At 38.5% G+C, this 27264-nt stretch overlaps 1 protein-coding gene across 3 annotated transcripts in view; it reads left to right on the top strand.

Annotated features, from left to right (window-relative positions):
• Positions 1-27264, top strand: part of CDC42BPB (CDC42 binding protein kinase beta (DMPK-like)) — a 66738-nt gene that overhangs the window by 1799 nt on the left and 37675 nt on the right. For all 3 annotated transcript variants that reach the window (XM_010024945.1, XM_010024944.1, XM_010024946.1), the window contains exons 2-6: positions 12207-12290; positions 15802-15897; positions 20389-20537; positions 23994-24087; positions 25951-26151. In XM_010024945.1, the coding sequence (XP_010023247.1) occupies positions 12207-12290; positions 15802-15897; positions 20389-20537; positions 23994-24087; positions 25951-26151 (624 nt within the window). The remainder of the gene's footprint in view (positions 1-12206; positions 12291-15801; positions 15898-20388; positions 20538-23993; positions 24088-25950; positions 26152-27264) is intronic.

Genomic DNA, 27264 nt, shown 5'->3' with positions numbered 1-27264 from the left:
CAGCAGGAAGAGTAGATAAGTATGAGTAGATAAAAGGCTTAAAGAACCAAGACCGTAGTAGGTAACAGTCTACCACTTTGTTAGGGTTTTGATGCAAAGCAGTAGCACATTTTTGAAGAGAGTGCCCCCACTTACTGTGGAGTGATTTTGCTATGCATGAGCTAGATTTCCTTTGGAGGAAACTAAACCAAAACCTCCATTCCAGGTGTGCACCAAATGTGCTCCTGGCCCGAAGGTATACATAAGAATCAGTCACTGGGTTTGACTCTCCTAGCAGCTTCAAACATTTAGGTTAGGTCCAGGAGACCAGCCTAGGTACAGCCTGAAGCAGCAGTCCTGAACAACATACAATATAGCTGGGAAGGCTCAGCACAGGCTACTTTGATATTCTGGTCTTGCTGTGCCATCTTACTTGCTATAGTGGCTGTGACCACTGATATCTAAAGAATGTTAGATTAGTGTTTTGGCAGTGTGTCTTTTGGTGGGATTAGAAGTGGTTTCTGGAGTTTTTCAGAACTAGGCTTGTGAATGCTACAGCTATCAAAAATGGGAACTCTTTATTAGTGACTTGCAGATGGAGTCAGTGTTGGGAATGCCTTCACACAGTGTAACTTTAAGGAGGGGCTGTTTTCCATAGAACTTACTCTGTTCTTTTTCAAATACGAATTCTTCTCCACTTAAGGAATTGACCAACTGGAAATCTCAGTACAACAGCAGGTGAAGTATTTCTAAGAACTTTAAGAGATTTCAGTTTATATTTGCTAGAGGGTTTAGGATGACCTTTCTTGGCTTTGAATCAAGAGTCTTAAGGTATATAAAAGATACAAATTCTAGGTGGAAACTCATATTAATAGCGTTTGGAGTGCCTGAATCAACAATGTGTTTCATATTCTTTCATTTGGAAAAGCATGGAACCTTAACTAAAGCATTTCATGTATCACATCCACCCCAGTGGAAATGAAATTTCACAGAAGTGGAATGAGAAAGTATCTTATTTTCATCCTTCTGTTAGAACTGTGAGTGCTCACAAAGTCAGTGGTGTTAGTTATCTGTCAATATCATGTTGTCTTCTTCATATTTTAATTTAAAAGTGTTAGTTTATAACTGTAGCAGCTTGAAACTTTATCAGTTTAAATTATGTAGAAAACATTGATTTTTAAGTTCATTATACTTTAATCCCACTTGCCAGAGAATATTTCATGCTTTTTGCTTATGAATGAATCCTTTGACCTTTCTGTATACTATACTGCTACAACTGCCGAATATTACAAGCATTATAAAATAGCAATTATATAAAGGTTGACATTTCGTAATAAAAGAAATGTCATAATTTCATAATAAAAGAAAATAAAATCAAGTTTCTTGAGGGACTTGTGGCATGTAACTTGTATAAAGCAACATTTTAGAAAACTGAATGGGGAAGCTGTAAGTAATTTTTCCATGCTATGTTCATACGTACATAGGAACTATGTTAAAAATTAGTTGGCAGAATTCTAGTAGCTATAATGTTATTCATTAGCTCTTGTTAAAAACAAAAAACCAGTAGAAAAAAATGACAAAAACACAACTATCTGCTAGAAATAAACTTCAAAAATACCTACAGAATATTTGTTAGAATGCATAAATAAATCAGAATTAAATTAAACATATTCCTATATAAAATTAAGTAGTTTGAATTGAATGCTGAACAGCTAAACAAGCGAGTCTTCAAAAAGGATGGAAACTGCATTCCGTTCTTCTCAGTTTAGCTACTTTGGACTTTTTGGAGAATGACAGAGGCTTTAGTCTTGCCAAAGAACTTTTGCATAAATTGGTAGGTTTGATGAAAGATAGCTTAAACAAAATAAAGGCATGATACTAGTTATTAGTTTGGATTACTGGTCAATTTTTGCCACATAACATGCAAGCCGAAGAAACATTGGTATTTGACCAGAGAGAAGATTGAAAGCACATATGAGCTTATAGTGGTGAACACAACTGCAAAATCAGTGTCTAATTTAAGGCTGTTTGATATAATCACCAGCACTTATCTGTACTGGCATGTCACTGCCTTTTTCTTTCTTTCTTTCTTCTTTTCAAACCAGTAGAACTCAACCTGGTTCTTTACAACTTTTCCAGTAATAAGAGAAGAAAACCCAACTGATAATCCAAAACTACCTGAGTGAAAGTTCTTACAGCACAGGAGATACGAGAAAGCAAGAGAAAAAATGTTTCTTAAAGTTCTCATAATTATGCTAGGACAGAAATAGCCTAGCTCAGAACCTAGAGATTTCTTCTGTAGCCACCTGCCAAAACACGCAATTCCCCCTTTCTCATAAACTAAGCCAGCCACTTTGCATGCAGGATGAACTGAATGTCTGAATATCCTTTACAGCAACTTTTAAGGCTCTGACTTCTGGAGTCACTGCCTTGAGAACATAATTTATGTATTACAGAAGTTTTATAGTTATGAAGTTCAAAATTTGAAATGCTCTTTGAGTGCATGACAGAATAGCATGTAACCTGAAATGCTAGCTGTAAGAAGGATAAACTACTTGTGGCTTTTCCCCATCTCCTAGGGTGTATTTGCCTGGGTGTATACCCAGCTGGGTGGAACATTTTAATGAGTGCCCCAATGTTACTTTCAGTCTTTTTTTTTTTTTTTCCAGGTCATACAGGCAGATAGCTCATGTGCAGAGGGGCAGTGCCCATGAGGAGTAAAGCTACTAATAATTTAAAAGCACCCTGAAATAAAATCAGAACGAAATGTTTTTCTGTAATCTTCATTCTAATTTCTGTTAATAAAATTAGTGTACAAGTCCATCTTTGTAGAGAAGAATGAGTATGTTGTATAGGGTGAACTAGTGAAAATACACATTCTTTAGGAGAAGATTTCAAGAATATGAGCACAGACTGGAAAACTCCAGCTTTTAAACCTTTAAGAAACCATGCCAAACCAAAAAATCCAAGTCACCTGTGGCTTGAAGTTCGCATGTGCCAAACTACTTCTTCTGTCTAGAAATATTGTGAACCATTATTTGAAATGATGTCCTGAGAGCCTGTGCTTGGTGGGATTGTGTTTACCTGAGAAACTTACACCAGCCTAAGAAGTGCCTTCTGTGTGCTTGGTTTTTGCTTTTGCCTGCCAAGGGAACTGGGAGTACTTGTGCTGCAGTATAGTAATAGGAGGAGGATCTTGGGTATGGGAACTGTCTGGCTCTAAATATTTGTACTTACTCCTTTGCAAGCTTCATCTGACCACTTAGTAATGTACTTGTAAGTCTTTAAGATCACTCTTATTTTGTGTAAAGGATGAATTAGGTATGCTGCTGTAGATTAAAGTGTTTCAATGAAGAGCAGTTGTTGAAAGAACTGTGTCAAAATGTACCTAGTTTGAGAACTTGGATTATATAACATGGCTGACACCTCCTGGAAATTTGGCAGCATGGGGCTGAAACAATTGTTTTCCTTCCCTCGTTTGTTAGCAAGGATGTCTTGAATGAGCAACGCTTACTGTGGTTGCAGCAGAAGGGTGGAACTGCTTGTTCTTGCTTAGCACAAAAATAACTAAAACTCTTAATGTGCCCCACCTAACTATTACTGTTCTGGATGGATTAGAAATACCTTTTGATATAAATGCTGTTGTGTACGGAGTTGGTGTGTGTAGTATTTAGTAATAGTACATGTCACCTCGACTCAGGATGCTTAGTCAGAGTCTTACTTGGAATCAAAAGACTTTAAAATGTGTTTCCAGAAGAAAATAAATCATGGTTGAGAGAATAAGATTGATCCTCTTGTCTCTGATATATTATATGGTTCCTAATGAGAGAGATTACCTGGGACATAAAGAGGAGACCAGGGTACTCAGTGACTTTTTTTGCCTTGGTCTTCACCAGCAAGAGCTCCAGCCACACCAAACAAGTCACAGAAAGCAAAGGCAGGGACTTGGAGAACGAATAACCACCTGCTGTAGATCCAGTTTGAGACCATCTAAGGAACCTGAAGGTGCACAAGTCCATGGGACCTGATGAGATGAATCCATGGGTCCTGAGGGAACTGGTAGATGAAGTGGCTACACTACTGTCCATCATAATTAAGAAGTCATGGTAGTTCAGTGAAGTTCCCACTGACTGGAAAAATGGAAACATAACCCCCATTCTCAAAAAGGTTAAAAAGGAAGTTCCAGAGAACTATAGGCTAGTCAGTCTCACCTCCGTGCCTGGCAAGATCATGAAACAGTTCCTCTTGGAAACTATGTTAAGGCACATGCAAAATAAGGAGGTGATTGGTGACAGCCATCGTGGCTTCAATAAGGGCAAATTGTGCCTGACAAATTTGGTGGTCTTTTACAAGTGGGCTATGGCAGTGGTGGATAGGGGAAGAGCGACTAATGTCATCTACCTGAACTTTTGCAAAGCATTTAACACTGTTCCGCATGACATGCTTGTCAATAAACTAGAGAGACATTGATTTGAGGGATGGACCACTGGGTGGCAAAAGAATTGGCTGGATGGTCACACTCAAAAGGGGTGTGGTCAGAGGACACCAGGGACGAGTAGTGTTCTTCAGGGGTCAGTAATGGGTCCAGTGTTATTTAACATCTTTGTTGGTGACATGGACTGTGGCTTGTTGGAGCAAGTCCAGAGGAGGGGGCTGGAGCACCTCCCTGGTGAAGACAGGCTAAGAAAGTTGGGGCTGTTCAGCCTGGAGAAGAGATGGCTGCATGGAGACCTCAGAGCAGCTTTCCAGTATCTAAAGGGGGCCTATAAGGATGCTGGGGAGGGACTCTTCATTAGGGACCATAGTGATAGGACAAGGCGTAATGGGTTCAAACTTAAGCCGGGGAAGTTTAGATTAGATATAAGGAAGAAGTTCTTTACTGTGAGTGTGGTGAGGCACTGGAATATGTTGCCCAAGGAAGTAGTGAATGCTCCATCCTTGGCAGTGTTCAAGGCCAGGTTGGATGGAATCTTGGATGACATGGTTTAATGCGAGGTGTCCCTGCTCATGGCAGGGGGGTTGGAACCAGATAATCTTAAGGTCCTTTCCAACCCCAGCTATTCCTATGATTCTAATTGAGTTCACCCTTAGCAAGTTTGCCGATGATACGAAGCTGTGTGGTGTGGTTGACATGCTGAAGGGAAGGCATGCCATCCAGTGGGACCTTGACAGGCTTGAGAGTTGGGCCAGTGCCAACCTCCTGAAGTTCAACAAGTGCAAGGGAACCAGATAATCTTAAGGTCCTTTCCAACCCCAGCTATTCCTATGATTCTAATTGAGTTCACCCTTAGCAAGTTTGCCGATGATACGAAGCTGTGTGGTGTGGTTGACATGCTGAAGGGAAGGCATGCCATCCAGTGGGACCTTGACAGGCTTGAGAGTTGGGCCAGTGCCAACCTCCTGAAGTTCAACAAGTGCAAGGTCTTGCACCATGGGGAGTACTGCGTTCAGCTCTGAGGCCCCCAACATAAGAAGGATGTGGACCTGTTCAGGCAAGTCCAGAGGAATGATCAGAGGGCTGGAGCACCTCTTCTATGAAGACAGGCTGAGAGAGCTGGAGTTGTTCAGCCTGGAGAAGGCTCTGGGAAGACCTGCTAGCAGCCTTCCAGTACCTAAAGGGGGCTTTGAACTGGAAGATGGTAGATACAGATTAGGTGTTAAGAAGAAGCTTTTTCCTTTGAGGGTGGTGAAGCACCTCCAGAGAAGCTGTGGATGCCCCATCCCTAGAAGTGTTCAAGGCCAGGTTGGACAGGGCTTTGAGCAACCAGGTCTAGTGTGAGATGTCCCTGCCCAAGGAAGGAGGGTTGGAGCTAGGTGATCTTGAAGGGCCCTTCCAACCCAAACTATTCTGTGATTCTATAATGTACTGGCTAAGGGTGCAGTGAGACTCAAAAGTGAATATACAGAATCTACGCTTCCTGTGGACAGTCGTGCTTGGCAGTGAGACGCAGAGCTGTTTGTGTGTTTTCCAACTGGTAATCACAGCTGTAGGGTACTGAGTTTAATGTTTTTATGTTCTTCCAGAAATTAACCTGGGGCACAGTGAGCCTACAGACTGCAATTAAGGTTGTCTCACTATTCAGAAGCTTTGGTGATTGGTATTAAGTACCCAGCAGGGACTGTGACTTCCTATGTTGTAGATTAACAGAATTCATAAGTATTGCACACAACATGTGATACTTTTCATCCAGCTATTGAAAGAGTCAAAGCATTCAGAATATGAAGCGGAAGAAATATTTAATTAGCTTTGCTTTTCTACAGTATGCTCTTCGCCCCCCCCCCCCCCAAAAAAAAAAATAATCAAAGCAACTATTTTCTGCTGTGGAAATGGATGAAGAAAGAAGCTGCTTTGTTTTGAAAATGCTTCAAAAGAGCTGGTTGCTATCTTGGTTCTCCCCAGCTCCGTGTCTGTTTGTATGGCAGCACTAAGTTACTATGGTGACAGGCAGGTTGCAAGGAGCCGGAGAGACATGGTTTATTGTAGTGCTGCTGCGACACCAGCCATTTGTCTCTGCAACCCCCTCCCGACTGCTGAGGAAGAGCTTAGGTGTTATTCAGGGCCTTTATTCTTTTGCGGAGCCTTTCTGGCGGGCACTTGTGATTTCTTATTTGAAAATCATGAAGATGCATGCTGTGTGCTCAAAAAACAGATTTTGCTTTGGAAATGTGTACCATGGTGTATGAACCCTAGCAAAAGACACTCTGGTTGCTCATTTTAAATGTAAAACAGGCATAAGAAAACTGAGAGCGCTGTCCAGACCAGTTTTTCCTCAAAGATGCGGTATTAAAACCATTAACCAATGAGATACATATCAAAGACTTTTCATATCCAAGAATATCAGGAGGATAAAGCAGTTCCTGCAGTGTTTTTTCAGTAGCTGATGTCCACGGTATCAATAGCATGACACAGAAATAGTAGAAGTGGCATATACAAGACTTAACTGAGGGAAATGACTGTTATATTCAATTACGAATCTGGTAATAAGACATTACGGATAAATTGTTTACATCTGAAATGGCATTTTGTCTCTTCTCCCAGTTGAAAGGCTTGTCTAGTATCTCTGTTCAAATGTCTAAAGCCATTCCAAGTTCCTGCCAAAGGTTAATTCATGGTAATTTTACACTATTTTATCCATGTAATTTTATTGTCCATTAGGCTAAGCAGATCTTTTATCTTTTGTCATCCTTATAACTGATGCTTTTCCTTCCAATTTTATTTGTAGGTAGCAATCATATCCACTTTTTTCTTTTAAACAAGTAAAGCTTTTTCTTTTCCTGTGATATTATGAGAGGCTCTTTAGTTCCTTGATCATCTCAATAGTCTGCTTTCACACCTGCTCCGAAGAGTATTTCTCTGAGGTGTGGCTCTGTGTGCAGTTTCCAGTGAGTTTGTATTTCTACAAAGCACTAATGTTTGCCCATCCCTTGTGGTGTGTATCTGCCTATGAATTCTAGAGTCACGTCTGTCTTTTTCAAAACCATGCCTATATGGTTTCCAAGAAGTCTTTCTGTTAACTCTCTTAATTGTTTTCTGTATATCCAAGCTTGCATTTAAACGATTTCTGCACTTTCACATGCCATACTTATCGTTGCTTACTAATGCTGATTGTGTCTCTCAAAGGGCAGAGTGCAGTGGTGGGAACTTCTGTCATATTTGTAGAGGCTGATTTGGTGGCTGATTCCCACCATGTAGGTTTCATCGGGGCATGAGGAAACATGGAACATGGATTAGGATGGCTTTGCACATTGCAGCCCTAAATGTCAATATCAAGTGGGTTTTGAAGATCAAAATGCAGCAAAATACTTCTATAAACGAATTCAAGAAGCAAAATACTAGCTCTTGCCAAAGTCCAAAAATTATATTTTAGCTCTGTTGGTTCTTTTTTCATTGCAGTACAAGTGAAACTGCTTTGAGGCAAAAAGTATGGGGAAAAAATGGATGGCAGGAGTAATACAAATCTGATAGGGTGTTGTGGCATGTAGTTACCACAGCTGGCTCTCACGTATGCTTTAGCCCCAGTTCTCATACATTTTTTGACATAAATATGTCTAAAGTTGGTTCAAGTGCAGGCACTTGCATTTTTAGGCTTTCTGAGATCTGTGAGAAAACTATACTTGATCTTTATTGCAGTGTCCCTGTTGTGGTGAATCTTGAGCATGGCAAGTCACAGTGACAGTAATCAAATCAGCTGGTGACAGTTTAGACCCACTAAGGGCTTGCCTAGAAAGGGGGGGCTGTAGAGGCAGGGGAGCCCCTGCATCTGGAATCTTTCCTTGTCAGTGTTTTAAGACTTAGTGAAACAGAAGCACATGTATCTCTCCACCACACTGCCCTGTGATGGTTGAGTATTCGGAACCCCTGATTCTCCATTCCAACCTAACATAATGAGATACAAGTTGGGTAAGTTAAAATTCTTAATTTGACACAGGTATTAGAGAGAGTTATTCTGGGTCAAATGTATGTGGATTAAGTTAGCCCACATCCCATCTCTTTGGCCAGGTAGAGAGATGTAGGAAGAGAAGGATAGACCAGACATGAACCCTCCCAGGCTTTCAGCAGCAGAGGGTTCAGAGGCTCACTAACCACGGTGGTCAGTAATCACTGAGACTTCTGCTGTGTGTGTTACTCAGGTAATTAAGCATATATTTACATACCATCTGAATACTTAGCTGTCCACTGCAGCCTGTGGCTGAGTTCCAAAACTGTTGTGTGGCAATAATATTTCCTTAATTCAAATTTTATTTGGTGCTTTTCAGTTTCTGTGTTATGAGAAACAGCAGATAATTGTTCTATATTCATCTTCAAGACATTTATGGGTTTGTATGTCTGTCGTAGGCCTGGAATATTTTAGGCTATTAAACCTTTTTCAGAAGCTATTTTACACCTCTGCTTGTGCCTTTTTTTCATTTCTTTATCCTTAACGTACTTTTTTTTTCTTGTAACTTCTATTACAATGTAGGTTATCATAGGCATAGAAATGAAGAATGAACTAATCAAAATTAAATCCTGGTCTTTTACAGCCTGTGCATAACGTAAGCACTTGTTTGGCCAGTAGGCTTTTAAACTTTGAAGATAGAAGCAATATTTTTGTTCTTAAAGTAGGCATTTGCAGCAGTGTACAAATCTGTATCCTTTAGAATACCTCGGAACACCAAATGAGTATTTTTTTTCTTACATTAGTAGATGTGGTGGATTAGTATGTAGTATAGGAGCTGTCATATTTAAAACCTGACATCTTGCATGGTTAACACAATTGCAATATAAGCGGTTTCTGTTTGATCTTGCAAAGTGGTCATTGTGGTTATTATAATTGGATTTGAGCTATAGCAGAGAAAGAGGAATTAACGCCGAAGTAAGAAAAAACAACAATACTGCAGCATGTCAGAAGCAGCATTATATGACAATTGTAAACTTTGAAATACTGCCACCTGATGAAGAAAGTAAAAGGAAGCTAACTTGAGGAAACTCTGAGGTGTTTTATGGAACTATGGGTATAGGATTTCTTGCAATATTTCAACAATATTCTTGCTTATATTACTACTGAGTTTATCAAGGCATAAATTAGTTCGTGCTTCCATGTTTTAGCTCAGACATCACTGAGGTTTGGGTTTTCTGAAGCAACTTCTGCACCTTTCAGCTTTCTTTTCAGCGAGAAAATCCTTGGACAATTCCTTATTTTGCTGTGTGGTTGCATGAATTTTTCTGCTGACACAAGAAGATGTCCTGCTGTCACTCTTACAACTAAAGCAGCAGTATGTTCACTGGTGCCATATAACCACTTAATGTGAAAATATGAGTCAACTTTCCTTTATTAATTCTACTTTTTCTTCCACAGAAGGCAATTATCTTCCTCCTGAAGGTTTAAATTGAGCTTTTCTAAGCAGTCCCTTTCAGTTGAAAATAAATAGCACTAGTATAGATAGCAACTGGGGAATTGCTAAATAGGTCCTACAGATTTGGCTTCCTTTTTAGTTTTTCCTTTTTCCAGGCCTATTCTCATTTTCTACTTTATTCTGAGGTTTGCTCAGCTCCTCAGCTGTGCATGTCCTCAATGCCAGGCTCACACCATTCCTCAGCAGTGGAGCATGCTTCAAAATTCCTCCGTACTGCAGTGCTTTCAGGCAGTGATGGCCTTAGATAAAGTGCAGTAGATGCGTATTTGGGTTCTGACTTGTGCACTATATTTGCACGGAAATAGCAGAGCAGTTCTAGTGTTGTGTGTAATGGAACTTAAATGATGCTACTTCAGGGCTTGCAGAGCTATGCTTGCAAATTGCTTCTGCCCCAGAGCTTTTATTTGTCTGCAGCAGGTAATTGCACTCAGTTCTGGTCTGTCCCTTCTGTGGAAATGAGGATGTTTCCTGAGTCGTCACGTTCTGTATGGAACAGAGTTTAAAATGTATAGTGGGTAATGTCGGCATCTTGCAGTTACGCAAGGCTCTTAAGGTGCAGTTTGACTTACAGTGTGCTTTCAGCTGTATCAGGGTAAGGATTCAAATAAGTGTATGAAGAGAGGTTGTTACAATGGCTTTTAGCTGCAAGGCCGTGATAAGGCTAGTAGCAAGGCTAAATGTTTTGGGCCATTACTGAAGGTCAGTGTTGAACAGTTTCAAGTGCCAAGGAACCTCATGTGTTTGGTTGAGTCTTTCTCGTCTTACTTGTCCTGCCTCCACAGCATAAGCAGCATCTGCAGGAGGTGTTTGTAGGCCAGGGGACACTGGGATGTGGTGTACCTGTGGATACTCTACATCACTTACAGAAGCCTATTCTTAGTGCTGTGTCTTTCCCAGCTGTGTTTAGGTCCAGATTCACATGTCTTTTCTGTGACAGGTACCTGCTTGTCCTTTTCTTAAGGCACGTTTCCATAACATGACTGCATGCAGGCATATGCTAGTTGTCACTCATCTGTTACGTGATCTGCTGAGTGGAGCTTCATGCACTGAGGGGTGAGGCTTAGGTATGCATCTGCTGAGAGGTGTCTGTCTAAATGTGAATGTCCAATTCTTGTGTTACTGGAGGAGCAGTTTTCCTCTCATCTGGAGCTTCTTTACTGGGAAGGTGCAGAGAGATCTTATGTTTCCCTCATTCCTCCACAAGACTTCTGACTTTGTATACTGTTGCTCTGCTTGATTCTGCACTATTCCAACCTTGGTTTATAGTCAACATCTTAGAGCTGCTGTAGCTCCTGAATCTCTTACAGATAAGAGATCTTAAGCAACAGAAGAGGCAAGCTGATGTCATTCCTGTTAGTTTTCCTGCTGCTATTCAGAGCTCTGTTGGAAGCAACGTAAGCTGATTGGTCTTCTACTTCTGAAATAGAGACAATCTGAGAAGCAGCAGCAATATTCAAGCAGTCCATGTATAGTCCTGTGAAAATGTTCCTTTCTTAGTCGTGATGCCTGCTTTTCTTTTGCTAACTGGAAAAAATTTGATGGAAATGATGGCTTTGCTACAAGAAGAATTAGTTTCGGTCTTGGAAAATTCAAGTCCTGGTCAAAATAAAGTTTTTGCATTCCTAAGCCTTGAAGTTTTTTTATTCTTCTGGTTTTTTCTTCCACTGTACAGCTCCGTGCATAGCTACTGTTCATAATAGACCTGTCTAAGCAAGTCTAATACACAGGATGCATAGTAATATGATTCAAGCAAAATGATGAATAAGTAAATGGATACTGTTTTTACTTCTTTTTAAATAACTGCATACGGTACATAAAAGCATGTTCATTTACAAATATCTTTCAAGTTTCTGAAATCTGAAATGTGAAAACAAATTAGTCAAATGTAGTGTATTTCTACTGACAGCAGCCTCCCGTTTTCTTAGGCTGCCCTTTTAAATGTTGCCTCATTGGCTGAAGGCATGGCATACAAGCATTGCTTGTTCTTGGCAAACAATGCAGCTTTACTATGCATCTTCATATGAAAAGCTTCATGCTCCTCCTGTATCATCCCCCTGTACTTGATCATAAGCACTTGACCACACATAGTGTGCTGTGCATCAAGCACATGATAATAATGTAGGAGGAATATAGAAGGAGCAAAGACTCAAGCTGGAGTTTATCAGTGTGTGTGTTGATTGCTGATGACCCCTTAGTAACCTACTAATTTGTGAGCATTAAGCTGTTTGAAAACTGTATTTCTCTGACTGTGCTTTTATGTGAATCTTAAGCTGTTTAAATATTGCCTTTCTCCAACCATGCTTTTGTTAAATAAAGATATCTTATTATTTCAGGTAGCAGTTGTTAAAATGAAGTGTACAGAGCGCATTTATGCAATGAAAATTCTGAATAAATGGGAGATGCTTAAAAGGGCAGAGGTAAGTAATATGGTTCTTTAATGCAGAGAATTTTTTAAATGCCATTAGGAAAATTACATTGAAGCTCTTCCAGATTAGGAAGAATTATTTCGTGAGCATAGGAGCTTCATTCTTTTATTTTTTTTTTATTTATTTTTTTTTTATTTCCTTAAGCTGTTTTAATGCAATCAAGTCTGACAGTCCCTTCCAGGCATCTGTTGTTCTCAGCACTACTGCGTATTCATTTACCAGACAGTCTGCCCTAGTTCTTAACCTGAATTTATTGGCCAGATTTTTGTTTACAATAAAGGCAAGTTAAAGGCTACATGAAAGCTGAGTGAGATTGGTGCTCCTATGACATTTACAGCTGTATACAAAAACATTATGAAAGGTCTTTTTTCTCCTGCGTTCAGAAAGCATACATTAAGGAGCTTTGCATCCTACAGTTTGTAACAGGATTTATATAACTGGTGAAACTATGACTAAATATTTTGAATCACAGCTTCAGACTGTAAAACAAAATGTGTTAAGAAGGTAAATCTGTTTAAGAAGGGTATTTTTAATAAAAGGAGTTGTACATTGTCACAACAAATTATGTAAATGTGAATGGGTACTTCACAGATTAGGAAAGGACCTACTAAGAATATGCCGTGGGAAGTGGTATATTCCTAGGATACCTGCTGTTGCATGAGGAAAACCTTATGGCAAGTGTAATATTACATAAGTCAGCAGGTAAATGAGCAATAGATTTGAGGGGAAAACACATGTAGTGCATCAAAACTGGCAACAGTTTTATTAAGGGCAAAGGCTAGCTGCTTGCTGAGGGCTGAGCCAGCTGACCCTTCCCTGTCCCATTCTTCTGTCTCCTTCCTGACACCACCTCCCCCCTGTCCTTTGCTTTCTAGTCCCTCCCTTCCTTTTAGGGAGTCAGTGCCAACTAGCTCTTTTCCTGTGAATAAATCTCCTCCGTCTTGTTAAGCCCCTCTTCACCACAGCCTTTGCCTGATTTAGTCACACTTTGTCCGTTGGACCATGCTCTGCTTTACAAGCGGTGGCAGCCACTGCCACTCGGCATTTCTTTGAGCTGTCAGGGGAGTTCACACTCTTGGCTGTGCTGCATCAGCGGTTCTGCATTAAACCTTCTCTGTATGGCGGAAATTCGGTGCCCTTTCTACAAAGATTTCAGTTGGGTTAATTAATTGGTCAGTATAGAATTGTTTTAAATCCAAATGCTTTTAGGAGCTCTCAAAGTCTAATGAAACACAGCTATTGCTGGCTTACTTCAGTCATTTTTAAAGTTATTTAATTACATGGCCTAAATACCTGAAACTTTTACATGTAGAGATGTTCTGAGAAGACAGCTGCCTACACATTGTCTTCAAAGTATACAGCTAACTCCTCTTACCCTGTCAGGCAGGCACAACAGGTGGAAGAGGGTTATCCACCAAGAAAGATATGTAATGAGCAACAGTTTTCCCAAGTAACAGTCCAACTAAGTTCTATTTCTGCTGATTTTTCCCCAACTACAAAGGATAATGAACTGTCTTCTCTGCTGTGCCCCATTGTCTTTACCTGATCAGTTAGCTGGCTTGTATTGGCTTTTCTGGATAAGCAAGGCTTTCTAACCTGCATATCAAGTTCATAAAACATCTGGGTGTTAAAATTTCTCAAGTGTGGTGAAACTAGTTAGTTTTTAAAATGAAGCCTGTAAGAATACAGTAGCGTCTTAAGTGAGCAGTTCCACTGAAAAGCAGACTTTGGCTGTTTTCATATCCACTGTACGAGTGGTCTAAGAAGCAGCATGTTGTTATACTGGTTTGTTTGTTTTGTATGACTCATTAAATGTAGCAAAAAGTTGCCTAAATACTGCTTATTTGTGTACTAGCTGCAAGCAAAAACCCATATGGTCAGAAACCACTAAAATACAGTAAAGATGAGTGAGTGTCAACTAACATCCATAAATGGGTTGCAAGTAAATAGGCATGCCATTTATGTTCATTAGGTATGCCATTTGTATTCGTTGTTCTGACAGCAAAATACATAGTCACTAGTGTATTACTGTTGACAGTTGCAAATAAGTCCTGACTGGCTGATTAGGTCACCTGTCATACTTTTTCAAGGCACGTCTCAAGGCCTTTTAAGCTAGAGTAAGGAGAGAAACAGAGTTTTATACTTTGAATTCATGATGCAAAGCGTTCAGCAGCATTTCTGGTTTTGAAGTGTTCATAACATTCCCTCGCTATTTGAGGTTGCACAGTGCACTGGATCAAGGAACTGATGTCTTCAAAAATAAACAAACTAGTCTTCTGTGTTGGCAGCCTCTTTACATCGTAGTGCCAGAAGAACTGAGAAGTGCTGTGCTCTGGTGCTGCGGGCAGGGGATAGGATTACTTGGAGCTGCTGTTGCTGCCAAACTTCTGTAGAGTGATACTTTGGCCTTGCCTTCATAGACCGTTAAACCATTCTCAGTTAACATTTAATTACAGTTTACATCTTTCTGCACCAATAATTGTTAACTTTACAATGTGGCCACGGTATGGTCATCTTCAGTAGAAATGTAAACTGACTTTTGCTTCCTTAGGGGGAAAAATGGTTGAGATACTTTTACAAGATGCAATCAGTATATGATTAAGCTTAGGCTTCCCAGGCATATTCCTTCTGTAGTACATTTTCTAAGACATCTGGACAAGTGACAATGACAAAAAAATAACAACAATTACTATCTAGAACTCAAACACTTGAATCTGCAGCTGCTGAATATCCTAATAATGGCTGCCTGAATTGAGAGTAGTGGAAGAGTCCCAAGGTCCTGCATCTTGGTGATTCTTATCCAATAAAAATGTTAATATATTTTTATAAAGGAGGACTTGCTTGAAGTTTATGAAAGTTGGTTTTATGTAAAGATGCTGAGAAAACCTGTTACACAGAGCTTGCTTCTCTGAAGTTTTACAGTGTACTATTTGAAGTAGAGGAAAGATTATTGAAAATGAAATGTATTATACTGGACAAAGATAAGACAATAATAGAAGAATCTGCTTATTTCCTATAGTGTGTTGCCAGTGTCTGGAGCTGTAATGTAAGAATTAATCTCTTTTTGCAAAGGTCTTTTCTAGAAGAACCAGACTTATGTTTGTAGAGCTGTTATCTTTCTGCGACAGACTGCAGTGACAAGTTACATTTTTCTGGCTCTTAAGAATACGTTATGGAACAACAATTCAGTGTTGACTTGAATTGGTTTTGTGGGCTTTTTGGTGGCTTGGGGTGTGGTGTGTTGGTTGTGGGGGTTTCTTTTGGTTTGGGGAGGAGTTTTGGTTTTTTTTTTTTAAGGTTGCAGTCAGGATTAGAGTGACTGAATGCTTGACTGCCAGTCTGCAGAGATTCCCTGGCTTGTCACTTGTGCAGACTGAATTCCAATGAATACAGACCTCTGTTCAGTAATTTTAAATAATCCCATAAAACATCCATATATATTCATCCTGTGAAAACTACTTGTTGATGTTGACAATGGCTTCTCTCCGCTCTCTTCCTTTAGACAGCTTGCTTCCGAGAGGAGAGAAACGTCTTGGTGAATGGAGATTGTCAGTGGATTACTACGTTGCACTATGCCTTTCAAGATGAGAACTATTTGGTATGTTTGATTCATCAGTAGATAAAAGCTTTAGGTTATGAAAGTACTTTATTTTTGGTACATTTAAGGATATTAGTGCAGTAAATCAGTCCGCCTCATGCCTCGCAGCAGTGTTTCAACATTCTTGTTTTGTCCTTGAAGAAAGACTTCAAAGGAACTGACTGTAACTCCAGGAGAGTGAGAAATTCACATAGTACTATAGTATATAGAGGTTTAGTTACGCACCTTTAACTAATCTAGCCTTGTATAAAATATATCATGCTTAAGTTTAATGTTTTGAATAACTTTGCATTTAAATAACTTGAGAGGTGTTAATTCTGTGAAAGTAAGAAATATTTTTATTTTTATTCTAAACTTTCAGAATGTCTTTTGAATCAAGATTTTCTTTAAAAATGACAAAAGTAATTTAAAATTTTATTTTAAAATTATCATACTGGTACTTTAAATGCCTCAGGAAAAAAAATAGCTTATTTCTTAAAAGAATTTAAATACATTTAAATAACTTTTAAATGAGCAGATTATTCATTTTAGCAGTTAGAGAGACTTCAGCAACCATTTACAAAGAAAGTCATTACATTTTTTAATGATGGGTTACTAGAACTGTAACATGCAAGTTATGTTTACCTTAGTCAGAGAGGTCAGAGAAGTACTAGTCAGGAGCAAAGTCAGTAAAGTCCCAACATACTGCAATATACTGAACCATACAGCTTCTATGTGACTACCTGAGGCAGGGTTTGCAAACCTGCTATTTCTGTAACAGCTGACATAGTTTAAATGTAAAAGTTTTCACCTTCTTAATGCTTTTTAGATACTACCACAGTAGCAAGTCATGATTATAAATAAGAAAAATAATAAGGCTGCTAATGAGTTCAGGAACTAAGGAAGAAGAGTGAGAAAATACTCAAAACATTGTCACAGGTGCTGAAACCAAATTATTTTGACTGTCATGTCTAAAGTATTCTTGGAATAACAAGCACATCTAAGCAAATAAGTAGTCGGGACTTAGACTATTACTTACAGGCTATTTCCATTGAATACCTTGTGATAGATCCAGGTTTTCAACTTTCCAAAGGCTAGTTATGTCTGCATTGCCTCCTGAAGATGGCTCATGATTTCAAATTCCTTCAGAGCCAAACAGCCTTCAGACTTACATAAAAATAACCTAAACCAAATATAACATATTTCCAAGTAGCGTGTAAGAATGGAGCTACCTAAGAAAAAAATTAGCTTTACAAGATAGCAAGCAGTAGTGGTGACAGTATAAAGAGGGATCTAGTGTTGCTAATGCCATCTTGTACAAATCTGTTCCAAGCAAGCTATAGCAGTATAATATGTATCTTTTCCTGAAGCTCCTAAAGACATTTAGATGTTGAAGTTTCACTTGATGGCAGAATTTAGACATCTAGCATCTAATTTAAGACCCAGTATCTAAGAAAGCAGCAATTCTGCCTGGCAGCCAAAGTCAGATTTCCAGCTTGCCTGAGGTCTGGTTCTGCATGCTGCCTTCTAATTTGGTCTGTTACTCAGCATCCATCTCATGTAATTGTCTGGTGCTCACAGATGGAGTGTTTCTGCATCTTACTCTGTCATAAATGATGCATGAAGAAAAGGTGAAACATCAGGAAGTGACTTTTGTCCAAAAACCTGGACAGAAGGTTCTATTCTATACCAGTGGTTCACTTGTCCAGGGGCTAAAAGATCTGTTCAGTTCTCTGCTCAGCTTAAAGAAGTTTATAGCCATATTTTTCCACATCTCAGTAGAGTGCTGCCATATTACAGAACCTGGTCAGATTGGGTTTACTTTTTAGCTGTGCTGTTCATCTTGGTCCTAGTAGAATGGAATGCAAAGCTGAGAACAAAACAAGAACAGGCATCAGAGCTTGGTTCTCCAACCTGGAGTGGACATCAGTACCCTGAAAGAGAAATCACTAGGTTCTGGAATCTACTTACTCCCAGTAATGTTTGTGCATTATAGCTAGTGATTCTTAAATACAAGACCACGTAAGCTGACCCTGAAGCAGAGAGAGAACCTCGGTGTCTTCCCACGTCTAGGGCTTGCCATCGTTCTCTGGCTGCATGATAAAAGGTTCAGAATGAGAAATATAAAGAGAAGATAAGTTATTAAGGTAGAAAAGTAGTAGCTGCCCTTGGGGAGTCTAAAAGTGATTGGGGATTTATTCTCTCTAATATTAGTAGAGCATGTGGTGATGCAAGAAACAAAGTTCTACAAAATGTATATGTTCTGGAGTTCATTTTCTGGTTCTTCTCCTGTAGTTTTAAAATTTTTTAGAGGCACATACACCATGTAGTAGTGTTTTCTAAACAACCAGTTCTTAAATGACATGACATAGAAATGCCAGCATGGCTTTTTTCTGGTTCTTGGAAAGCTTTTGCAGAGACAGTTTGAGTCAAGACAGGTTAAGTAAGCCTCTGGTGATTTTGCTGAAGCAGATAGAGTGTACGTGAAACACAGTCCATGAATATTACAAACATGTATAGGACCTGAAGTTCTTAATCTCTTCCAAATTCAAATCTGTTAGTTTTCTTGTGACTTAACAGAAAAATTTTCTTTCCCAGTCTCATTCACAAAGAAGAGCATATGTGTGTTTGTCTGCTGTGAGCCTGTTACAGGCTTCTGAGTATTCATGAGAGTATTTTGATGTTTTTTGTTCCTTTGATTTCCAACTACTCTCCCTGTTTGATGTAGTCACTTCCCTGAAAGAAACGTGATTCCTGTAGACTTCAGTGTCAGAATAGTCTTTATTTTAAACCCAGGTGAAGGGAGAATTGCCTCCTGGCAAGAAGATCATTGTGAATTGGAAGATGAATAAAATTTGTCTTTCTTATAGAATAGGTCTCACCAACTACCTCTGATCTAAGTGCCTCATTTCATGGGTCAGCTGAGTTCTTGCTTAGTTACAAATGCTGTGGGAGCTGAGGGAAGTGCATTACCTTGCCTCTGACAGGAGGATATTTTGGTTCCCACAGAAGGCTCTGTAAGCTCTCTTAGCTTTGAATTTGAACAAAAATACTTCAATACAATATTCCTTTTAAATGATTGCTAGTTCCTATCTGTAGCCTTTTGGTTTTGAACATAATTGTGGCATGTGTATGGTGTTCCAACATGTTTGAAATTCCTTGTTGGGTTGTGCAATATGAACTGATCAATTTCAACATAAGTGGTGAAAAATCAGACTATGCTATACTTTGAATAAGATGGAGAAAAATAGAAAAACCTGTGCCTTTTGGAGTCACTCTTTTAAGCCAAAAGATAGCAAGGAAATTAGTAGTGTTGCACTTGGTGTTCCTTCGGGTTCCTATCTTCTTTAATTTGCTTCGCTTGTGGAAGATCAATGTGTGTCAGGGACAGTGCATTTTAGGTTGCATTACCTTGAGTAGAAGAATAAGATGCCTGTTTTGGAAAGTTTCATTCCAGAATAAGCAAAGTTACTTCTAAAACCATGGATCAAATCATCTTGGGAAGTATGGAACAAAATGGCTCGATTGGTAGTACTAGATAATCGTTACACTTGAAGTGATTTAGGTGGGTATTGCTAGGAAATGACTAAAATGTAATCTTTGTTTTCTGGTGTGAAAAACCAATAGCAAGTCTAAGTCCTTTTCTTTCAAGTTACCCTATCTGTACCTTTCCCTAGATAGGATAATGGCTGATTGGCCTAAGAGGCTGATTACTTTTTCAATTAAATATATTCAGAAGAGCATTGGTGTTTGATTTTTAAATCTCCCACTGTAGTGCCTCTGGCTTGACAGTGTTTCTGATTTGTCATGGGCACCCCTAATGTATAGTGTCATCAAGTTCCTGCCACCAATGTTACGCATCCATGATGCGGCATGTGCTAAGATGAGTATTTGAAGATGGTGATAAGTCCCACTTTTGGAACAACTAGTAGTATTGAAATGGTACCAAAACTAAAACTAGTAATAAAATGTATGTTTCAGACTAAGCTTCATCAAGCGTAGTTTTTAACTGTAGTTTTTTTCTTCCTGCATCCTCTGGAAATTCTCAGTTTAAGGGTTGATAACGTACATGAGTTTTGGTGATATTAAAGAATTTTCTGTGTGTGACACTAGTGAAGATAGAGATGAATGCACCCTGCTTAACTTGTTTGTTGCTGCTGTATCTTGGAATTTGTTCTGGGCTTTTTGTTGTTGGGGCTTTTTGTTTTTGTTTTGGGGGTTTGATTTGGTTTGGTTTTGGTTTTTGTTATGGTAAGAACTGAGTGCTGATGTGTTCCCTGTACTGTGATGATTAAAGGAACTTTTTCACTAAATAAGCAAGTAAAAATAACACAAAGTATTACCAATTTTTAACTACTTTCCTCAGGCTCAGGAAAAAATAAATAGTGAAAGGGTTTTTTTGGTTTTTTGGTTTTTTTGTTTTTTTTTCAAGGGTTAACTGATGAGCTTTATTATTTTATTTTTTTAACAGCTGCCTCTCAGTACTTGACTGCTTTATTTCCTCCTTTTCAGTATCTAGTGATGGACTACTACGTTGGTGGTGACTTACTGACACTTCTCAGTAAGTTTGAAGACAAGCTTCCTGAGGATATGGCTAGGTTCTACATTGGTGAAATGGTGCTTGCTATACATTCCATACATGAGCTGCATTATGTGCACAGGTAAAATACCATCTCACTGGGCAAAAAATACATGTATAGTTATAAGAAGTTACTATATGCTGTGTAATAGCTGTATAAGCTATTACATTTTAAATACCAAGTTTTGGTGGATTGATATTAGAAGCAGTGACATTTATCAGACTAACCTTTTACTAAAGCTTCTATTTTTAATCAGGCTTCTTGATTTATTCTTAATTCACTTCATGAATATTTATCTGCCTTTGTCCAAGCCAACCCAGAAGTCTGAAGCAGTTTGAATTCTCTGCAAATGTTTAGACATTCTGCAAAATTATACACAGCAAGCCCATGATACCAGTGCATCTGTTTACCTGAGGTCATCTTCAAAAAGTTTTTGTAATGAGAAGATACGTGCCAGTCAAATTGTTTTTCAACACAGGATGCAAATTCGGGAACAGTGCCTACCATTGTGCTAACTTAGGTTGTGTTTTGTAGTATTTAAGAATATGTAATATTCGTTGTTGTCTGTCAGAGGAAATGGGTCAGGAAGGTAGAGTACACTTTTTATGCTGCTGCTTTGGCTTCCTCTTAAAGCACCTGTTTTAGAAGGGCTGTGAATACTGCATGGGAGACACTTGATAAATATTTTGTTTCATCATGGCAAGAGTCTTAATCAAGTGAGAATTTCTATCTTTTGTTTGCTTTTCAGATGTAACACCTATGTGTGATGCATCAGTTAGAAAGCAAAATTATCCTAATTCTGGAAAGCCTTTGCAGTTGTCTTGTTATATGCTGACTTTATAGCTTGATTTCAGTAAACTCAGAAGCTAGAGGGTTTTTAGTTAACTGAAAACTGCTGTGAATATTAAATGTTGTGGACTTAGAAGTTTACCAGAGGCATCATTGCACCCATTTCCAAGGAAGGTGGCCTGACTAAATGACCAGCCTACATCTTTGCATGGGGCTGAATGAATGACTGTTGGGGCAACAGGAATGAATGGCTTTGAGGCCAAAACATACCCTTTGAATAGGAAATGTATGAATGCCCAAGAAATTACTGCTTGGCAACTGGAAATGGATTAAGAGGAAGCATGATTGCTGTGGAGAGGATTTCAAGTATCCTTTAAAGGCTTATATGACCTGTTAGCCATAGATAGGAAACGGGGAAGCTCAGAGATGAGGCATTAAGCTTTTCTGAACAGCAACAGTGTTCCCTTAGGCAAGGAGATCTGCATGCAAAGAGGAAAAGCAGAGATGTGTTGGATGAGATTGCCTCATGCTTTGAATGGCACCGTGTTTAAAAAACAAACAAATCTGTGTATAGTTGTATATAAGCTCCACTAGTCCTCTGCACCTACTGAGCTTGACTTGTGCTTATGGGACTATAAGGGAATGTTGACAATATGTGGAACTGAAATGTATGGAATAAGTCTAACAATAGAAAATTACCAACGGGAGTGTATAGTGAGATGGTCTAATTTTCTGGATTAGTACATATTTTTCTGTGTTACACAAATAAGTGTGCATTTAATTTATTTTGACAGGCATAGATTAGCATTTATTATTTTGTCTTAATACTGCTAATGAGCAGCAGTATTAGTGAAGTTTCAGTAATTAATCTCAAAGCATTAGCCCTTAGTTAAACAGTGTTAATTTAAGTTTGTATTGAAAAAAATTATCAGATTGGCAGGATTTTGACGCATATGAGGACCCTTTGTTAAACCTATCATGTTTTTTCTCATGAGTCTCCTCAAGTGTGAAACTATGGAATTTAGCACCTTAAAAATCAGACATTGTCAACTTCCACATATACGTAGCAAGGTAGATTAGAGCTTTTTTTTCCTCTACTTCCTAGTAATTCTAGTCTCTTCCTCAAAAATTAAGCTGAAGCTATTGGATATTTTTTAAGTTTTTGGGCGCATGTAGTGGCACTTGGAATTTCCCATTTGAAAGGAAATACAGGATTTTATGGTGCAACAAGACAGGTGGGTTTAAGGTAAAGCACATGTGGTTTTATTATCAATAGATAACATTATTTGAATAAATATATCTAACCCACACACACACACACACACAAATCAACACATTTATAGGCTTGGTTATCTTCTTTGGCTAGCTCAGATAAATAATAATAATAATTGAAAAAGACATGATAATATGCTGGCATGTTGGGAGCTGATCCTGGATGTGTTTGCTAAAGAAAGCGAAGGAGACTGGTATATATTATCTTGGAAGACATGGACGTTCTCATTTTTAGCCTGAAGAATTGGTGCATAACTGAGTTGGCTTTGGTTTCTGCACTTGCTCTTATCTCTTCCTTTCTCACCACCTTCCCAACATATTGCCTAGGTACTCTTAAAAGCATATCATAAGATCATTGGGATATTTTGAGACTATTAATTAAAAATTGTACGTATCAGGACTGTCTTACGAAGTTGTCTGGATGATTGATCTTTTACTGATACTTTGTGTGAATTTGAGAACAAAATGGTGAAATAAAATGTGATTAATTGGTGGACTAAATTCAATTAACATGCTTTTCAGTAAATCCTTTTTGGCTCTCTTCCTGATATCAAAAAGAATATCGAGTAATGAGCTTGAATGAAATGGGAATCTTTGTTTCATGTCATTTAGTAGCCTTAGCATGCTGTATATTGTTTTATACCCCGATACATATATATATAGATATAGATATATAGATATATGTAAAAATAGGAAAGACATGGCTTGATATTGGAGACTTTCTAATGTTAGCATGTCCTCTTGAAATGGCATTGCCCTGATCCCAGAATTGAGGGAATTCAGTGGCTGGTAGAGTAGCTACTGCAGGTACACAGGATGCAAAGGTTTTCAGGGATCCGTAGAAGCAAATGTGCTATGCAATAATGTATAGAAAGTCTGCAATAGGAAATGAAAAATATTGGCCAAACGGAAATGCTAGTCAAAATTTAGAGAATCATTAAAAAAATCTTCCTAGATAAGAAGTCAGAAGTTAGTTACAAGCTTTGGCAAAAAAAATACAAGATTTAAAGATTGTCCTTTCTCTTTCATCTTTCTTGCCTTTAAATAATATACTGTGATGCCTGATCTAGTTGAAGTTGTCCCTGCTCATTGCAGGGGGGGTTGGACTAGGTGACCTTTGAAGGTCCAACCCAAACTATTCTGTGATTCTATGAGTATAATCATGAAATTATGTTGATGAAGAAACTGCGTATCTGTTTCTGTCAACATGACTCACTGTAATTGTTCTGATTGGTTATTTGACCATTCAGAGATAAACTTTGATCTTGAAAATCTGATGTAATGTAAGGCTTTAATATTTTGGGCAAAGTCCTAAGTTGGGCAGGAGGAGAGGGTTTTAAGTAGTGCAATAAAAAGAGTTTGCATCAGTGGGTATCCAACATAAAATTCTTTGTTATTCTGAATCAAGATTAATCTTCATAAGCAGAGCTAATAATTTAGATTTAAATCTTTTTTCACTTCTTGCTGTTATAACAGGGACATAAAGCCTGATAATGTTCTTTTGGATGTGAATGGCCACATACGACTGGCAGACTTTGGGTCCTGTCTGAAAATGAGTGAAGATGGCACAGTATGTATGAAGCAAAATTTAATTGTGGGAATTTTTAAGTGAGTTACTTAAAACTGTTATTCGTTGTCTGTGCATCAAGGAGGTGATAGGTTGTAAGCTTATAGACATGCTGAAAATTGAGGGAAGACTATAACTCAACATACTTACAATTTTTGACAGCTTCATCTCCTTGCTACTTTTTAACCTTATCCCTTGTTAATGTTTTTCTCTCTTCAACCTTTTTTCCTACTGGCCATTTGAGTTCTCATGGGATTTTTATGAACTGTCCAAAGACCCTTTATTAAAAAAGGATAGATATTTGATAATATTTGTGTTGGAATCACAGGTGTCCAGGAACCTAGAAACCATGCTAGACTTGAAGTGCAAGTCATTCAAAATGAGGACACAGCTAAGCACAACTAGAACTTAATCTGACTACAGCCATAAAAAACAACAAAAAATAATTCTATAAATATATTAGCAACAAAAGGAGGGCTAAGGAAAATGTCCATTCTACATTGGATGCCGGGGGAACATGATGAAAAAGGATGAGGGAAAGGATGAGGTACTTACTGCCTTCTTTGCCTCAGTCTTCAATAGTAAGACTAGTTGCTCTCCATGTACCCAGTCTCCTGAGCAGGACGACAGGGACTGGGTGCAGCATGAAGCCTCCATGCGGTCTCTTCTCCCTAATAAGAAACCATAGGACAGGAAGAAATGGCCTCAAGTTGCACCAGGGGAGATTGGATATGAGAAAAACTTTTTCACCAAAAGGGTTATAAAGCATTGGAACAGGCTGCCCAGGAAGTGATGGTGGAAGCATCCCTGGAGATACCTAGAAGACGTGTAGATGTGGTGCTTTATGACATGGTTTAGTGGTGGACTTGGCAGTGCTTGGTTAATGGTTGGACTCAATGATCTTAAAGGTCCTTCCCAGCCTAAAATGATTCTGTTTCTATCGATTAATAAACAGTTTTATATGCCTTCTACAAATGGAACAACACTGTTACGGTAATCTGCCATCTTGTGCACTATATTGGATACACCCCTACAACCTAAATCACTTGTGATGGTTTTTTGCTTGTTTTGCCTAATTTAGGGTGCTTCCAGTGGTGCCAGTGCTGCCAAAGTATGGCATGTAACATCATTCACCCATTTTTCGCACAAACTCAGCTCTTGGTGACATTACGTAGTTCTAAAATGCCTGCCAAGGATTTACCATATTAAAATGCAAAATAAATTGGAAGGAGCCATTATAACTCTTCAGGAAACCTGAGAGCATATTCTTAAAAATCAGAGGTGGTCTGCTACTGCCCTGATGGTCAGGGCTTCCCTGCTACTTGGGCACAGGGCAATTCCCCGCCTTACCCCTGTGTTGCATCCAGGTGCACGTTATGCAGTAAGTGTTTAACCAATTTCTGACATACTAAAAATAGGAGACTACTTGTGGGAGGACCTTGTTTTGTGATCTTCAAATGAAACTGTAAAATTCAGGCATAGGACTTGAACTCCCTACTTACTTGTTTTTAATTTCAACTTCAGGCAGCCAATTGCAATTTTAAAGTATTAAACAGACACAAAGGCAAAATATGTTCTCCTTTTGTCTGTCTGCTTTCACAATGGCTGTGATTATTTTGAGTTTCTACTGTGTTCAGAAGATTTTTTTTGTAGAAGTAGACTGGAACTTAATCTTCATAGTCTTCGTTATTTTCTTAATATTTTCTTCACTTTATTGTTTATTTATTTTGTTGCTATGAATTTATAAATCTCCTTCTTTTCCTGACTCATGTCGTGGTGTCTTCGTTTATCAAAAATAGTGATGTGTAAGAAAGTTGCTGAGAGAACCTTAAAACTTACAAGAATTGTGTTTGCCTTATTTTTAAGGTACAGTCATCAGTAGCAGTGGGTACGCCTGACTACATCTCCCCTGAGATACTGCAAGCAATGGAAGATGGAATGGGAAAATACGGGCCTGAATGTGACTGGTGGTCACTGGGAGTCTGCATGTATGAAATGCTGTATGGTGAAACACCCTTTTATGCAGAGTCATTAGTGGAAACCTATGGGAAGATTATGAATCATGAAGTAAGAGCTATATTAAGTGTTCACAGAGAAACTTATCAAATTTATCACTTAAAGATATTGAAATGACAGTTCTTTGCTTTTACATGTTTTAGAACCATCTTTTGTAGGTTTGTTGGGTCAGGTGTTAGGAACATTTGCTCTTCTGAACTGTGGAACCTGAATTCTTTCTCAAACTGATTTTCTGTAAATGCTGATGGTCTCGTCAGAAAATCTAAGCAGTCATCACAAAATCAAAATTAAACCAACTCTTGTGTTAGGCCCATTGAAAGTTTCCTCTGGACTGCCCGAGAGATGAAGTAATGCATTATTTACACAGCTATGCACACGTTCTGTAGCACTGGTAACAGTACAAAAAAGGGAACGGGCAAGTCAAGCAGTGATCTTCTTCATGATCTGCATGAAGAACATGAGGTCGGGGGGAGTTGCCCAGAGTGGAAGCGACAGAAAAACATGTACGTGAACTGCATGAAGAACATTAGGTCATGGGGTTTGTCCAGGGTCGAAGTGGTAGAGAAGTGCTGGAACTTTTGCGTGCGTTTTGAATATTATAGAATAAGTGTAAACCAGTGCGTGATGTACTTTCAACAGCCTTATTAGGAGGATGTTTATGTGCGTAGACATCCTAGGTAGCCAAAAGCTGTTACACAGGGTATGTTGTTGCACTTTGTTCTCCGCAGGATGAATGTAATTTGCTGGTGTTTACAGTGCTGTGCTCTCACAGTAAAACAGTGATGGATAAGACATTAAATTTTTGCCAGAGTTGAAACCCTTACTGTGGTGATTATTAATCTCTCTCTTGCTTTAATTTCTTCAATTAACTAACCAGTTGCGAATGTAGCAATATATATAAATATATATACACATAAATATATATTTATATATTTACACACATCGTATATATGTGTGTATATATATGTGCTATTGTCCTTTATTGAAAAAAACAAACCACAAAGCCCTTCTTGACTATACAATGATAACAGTGGTAAGTTAAAATACAGAAAAAGGTTTCCTGATTTTTATGTAGAATAATTTCAGATGTTAGTGGTAAGTACAGTTTTTAGACCTTTTGTTTGTTTCTGATAATAATAGATGATATTTTGGTAAAAAAACAAG

Source organism: Nestor notabilis, unplaced genomic scaffold, assembly GCF_000696875.1.
Source record: "Nestor notabilis isolate BGI_N333 unplaced genomic scaffold, ASM69687v1 scaffold7562, whole genome shotgun sequence".
Lineage (NCBI taxonomy): Eukaryota > Metazoa > Chordata > Aves > Psittaciformes > Psittacidae > Nestor > Nestor notabilis.
The sequence above is the reverse complement of the archived record's forward strand: the minus strand, read 5'-3'. Positions and strand labels throughout refer to the sequence as shown.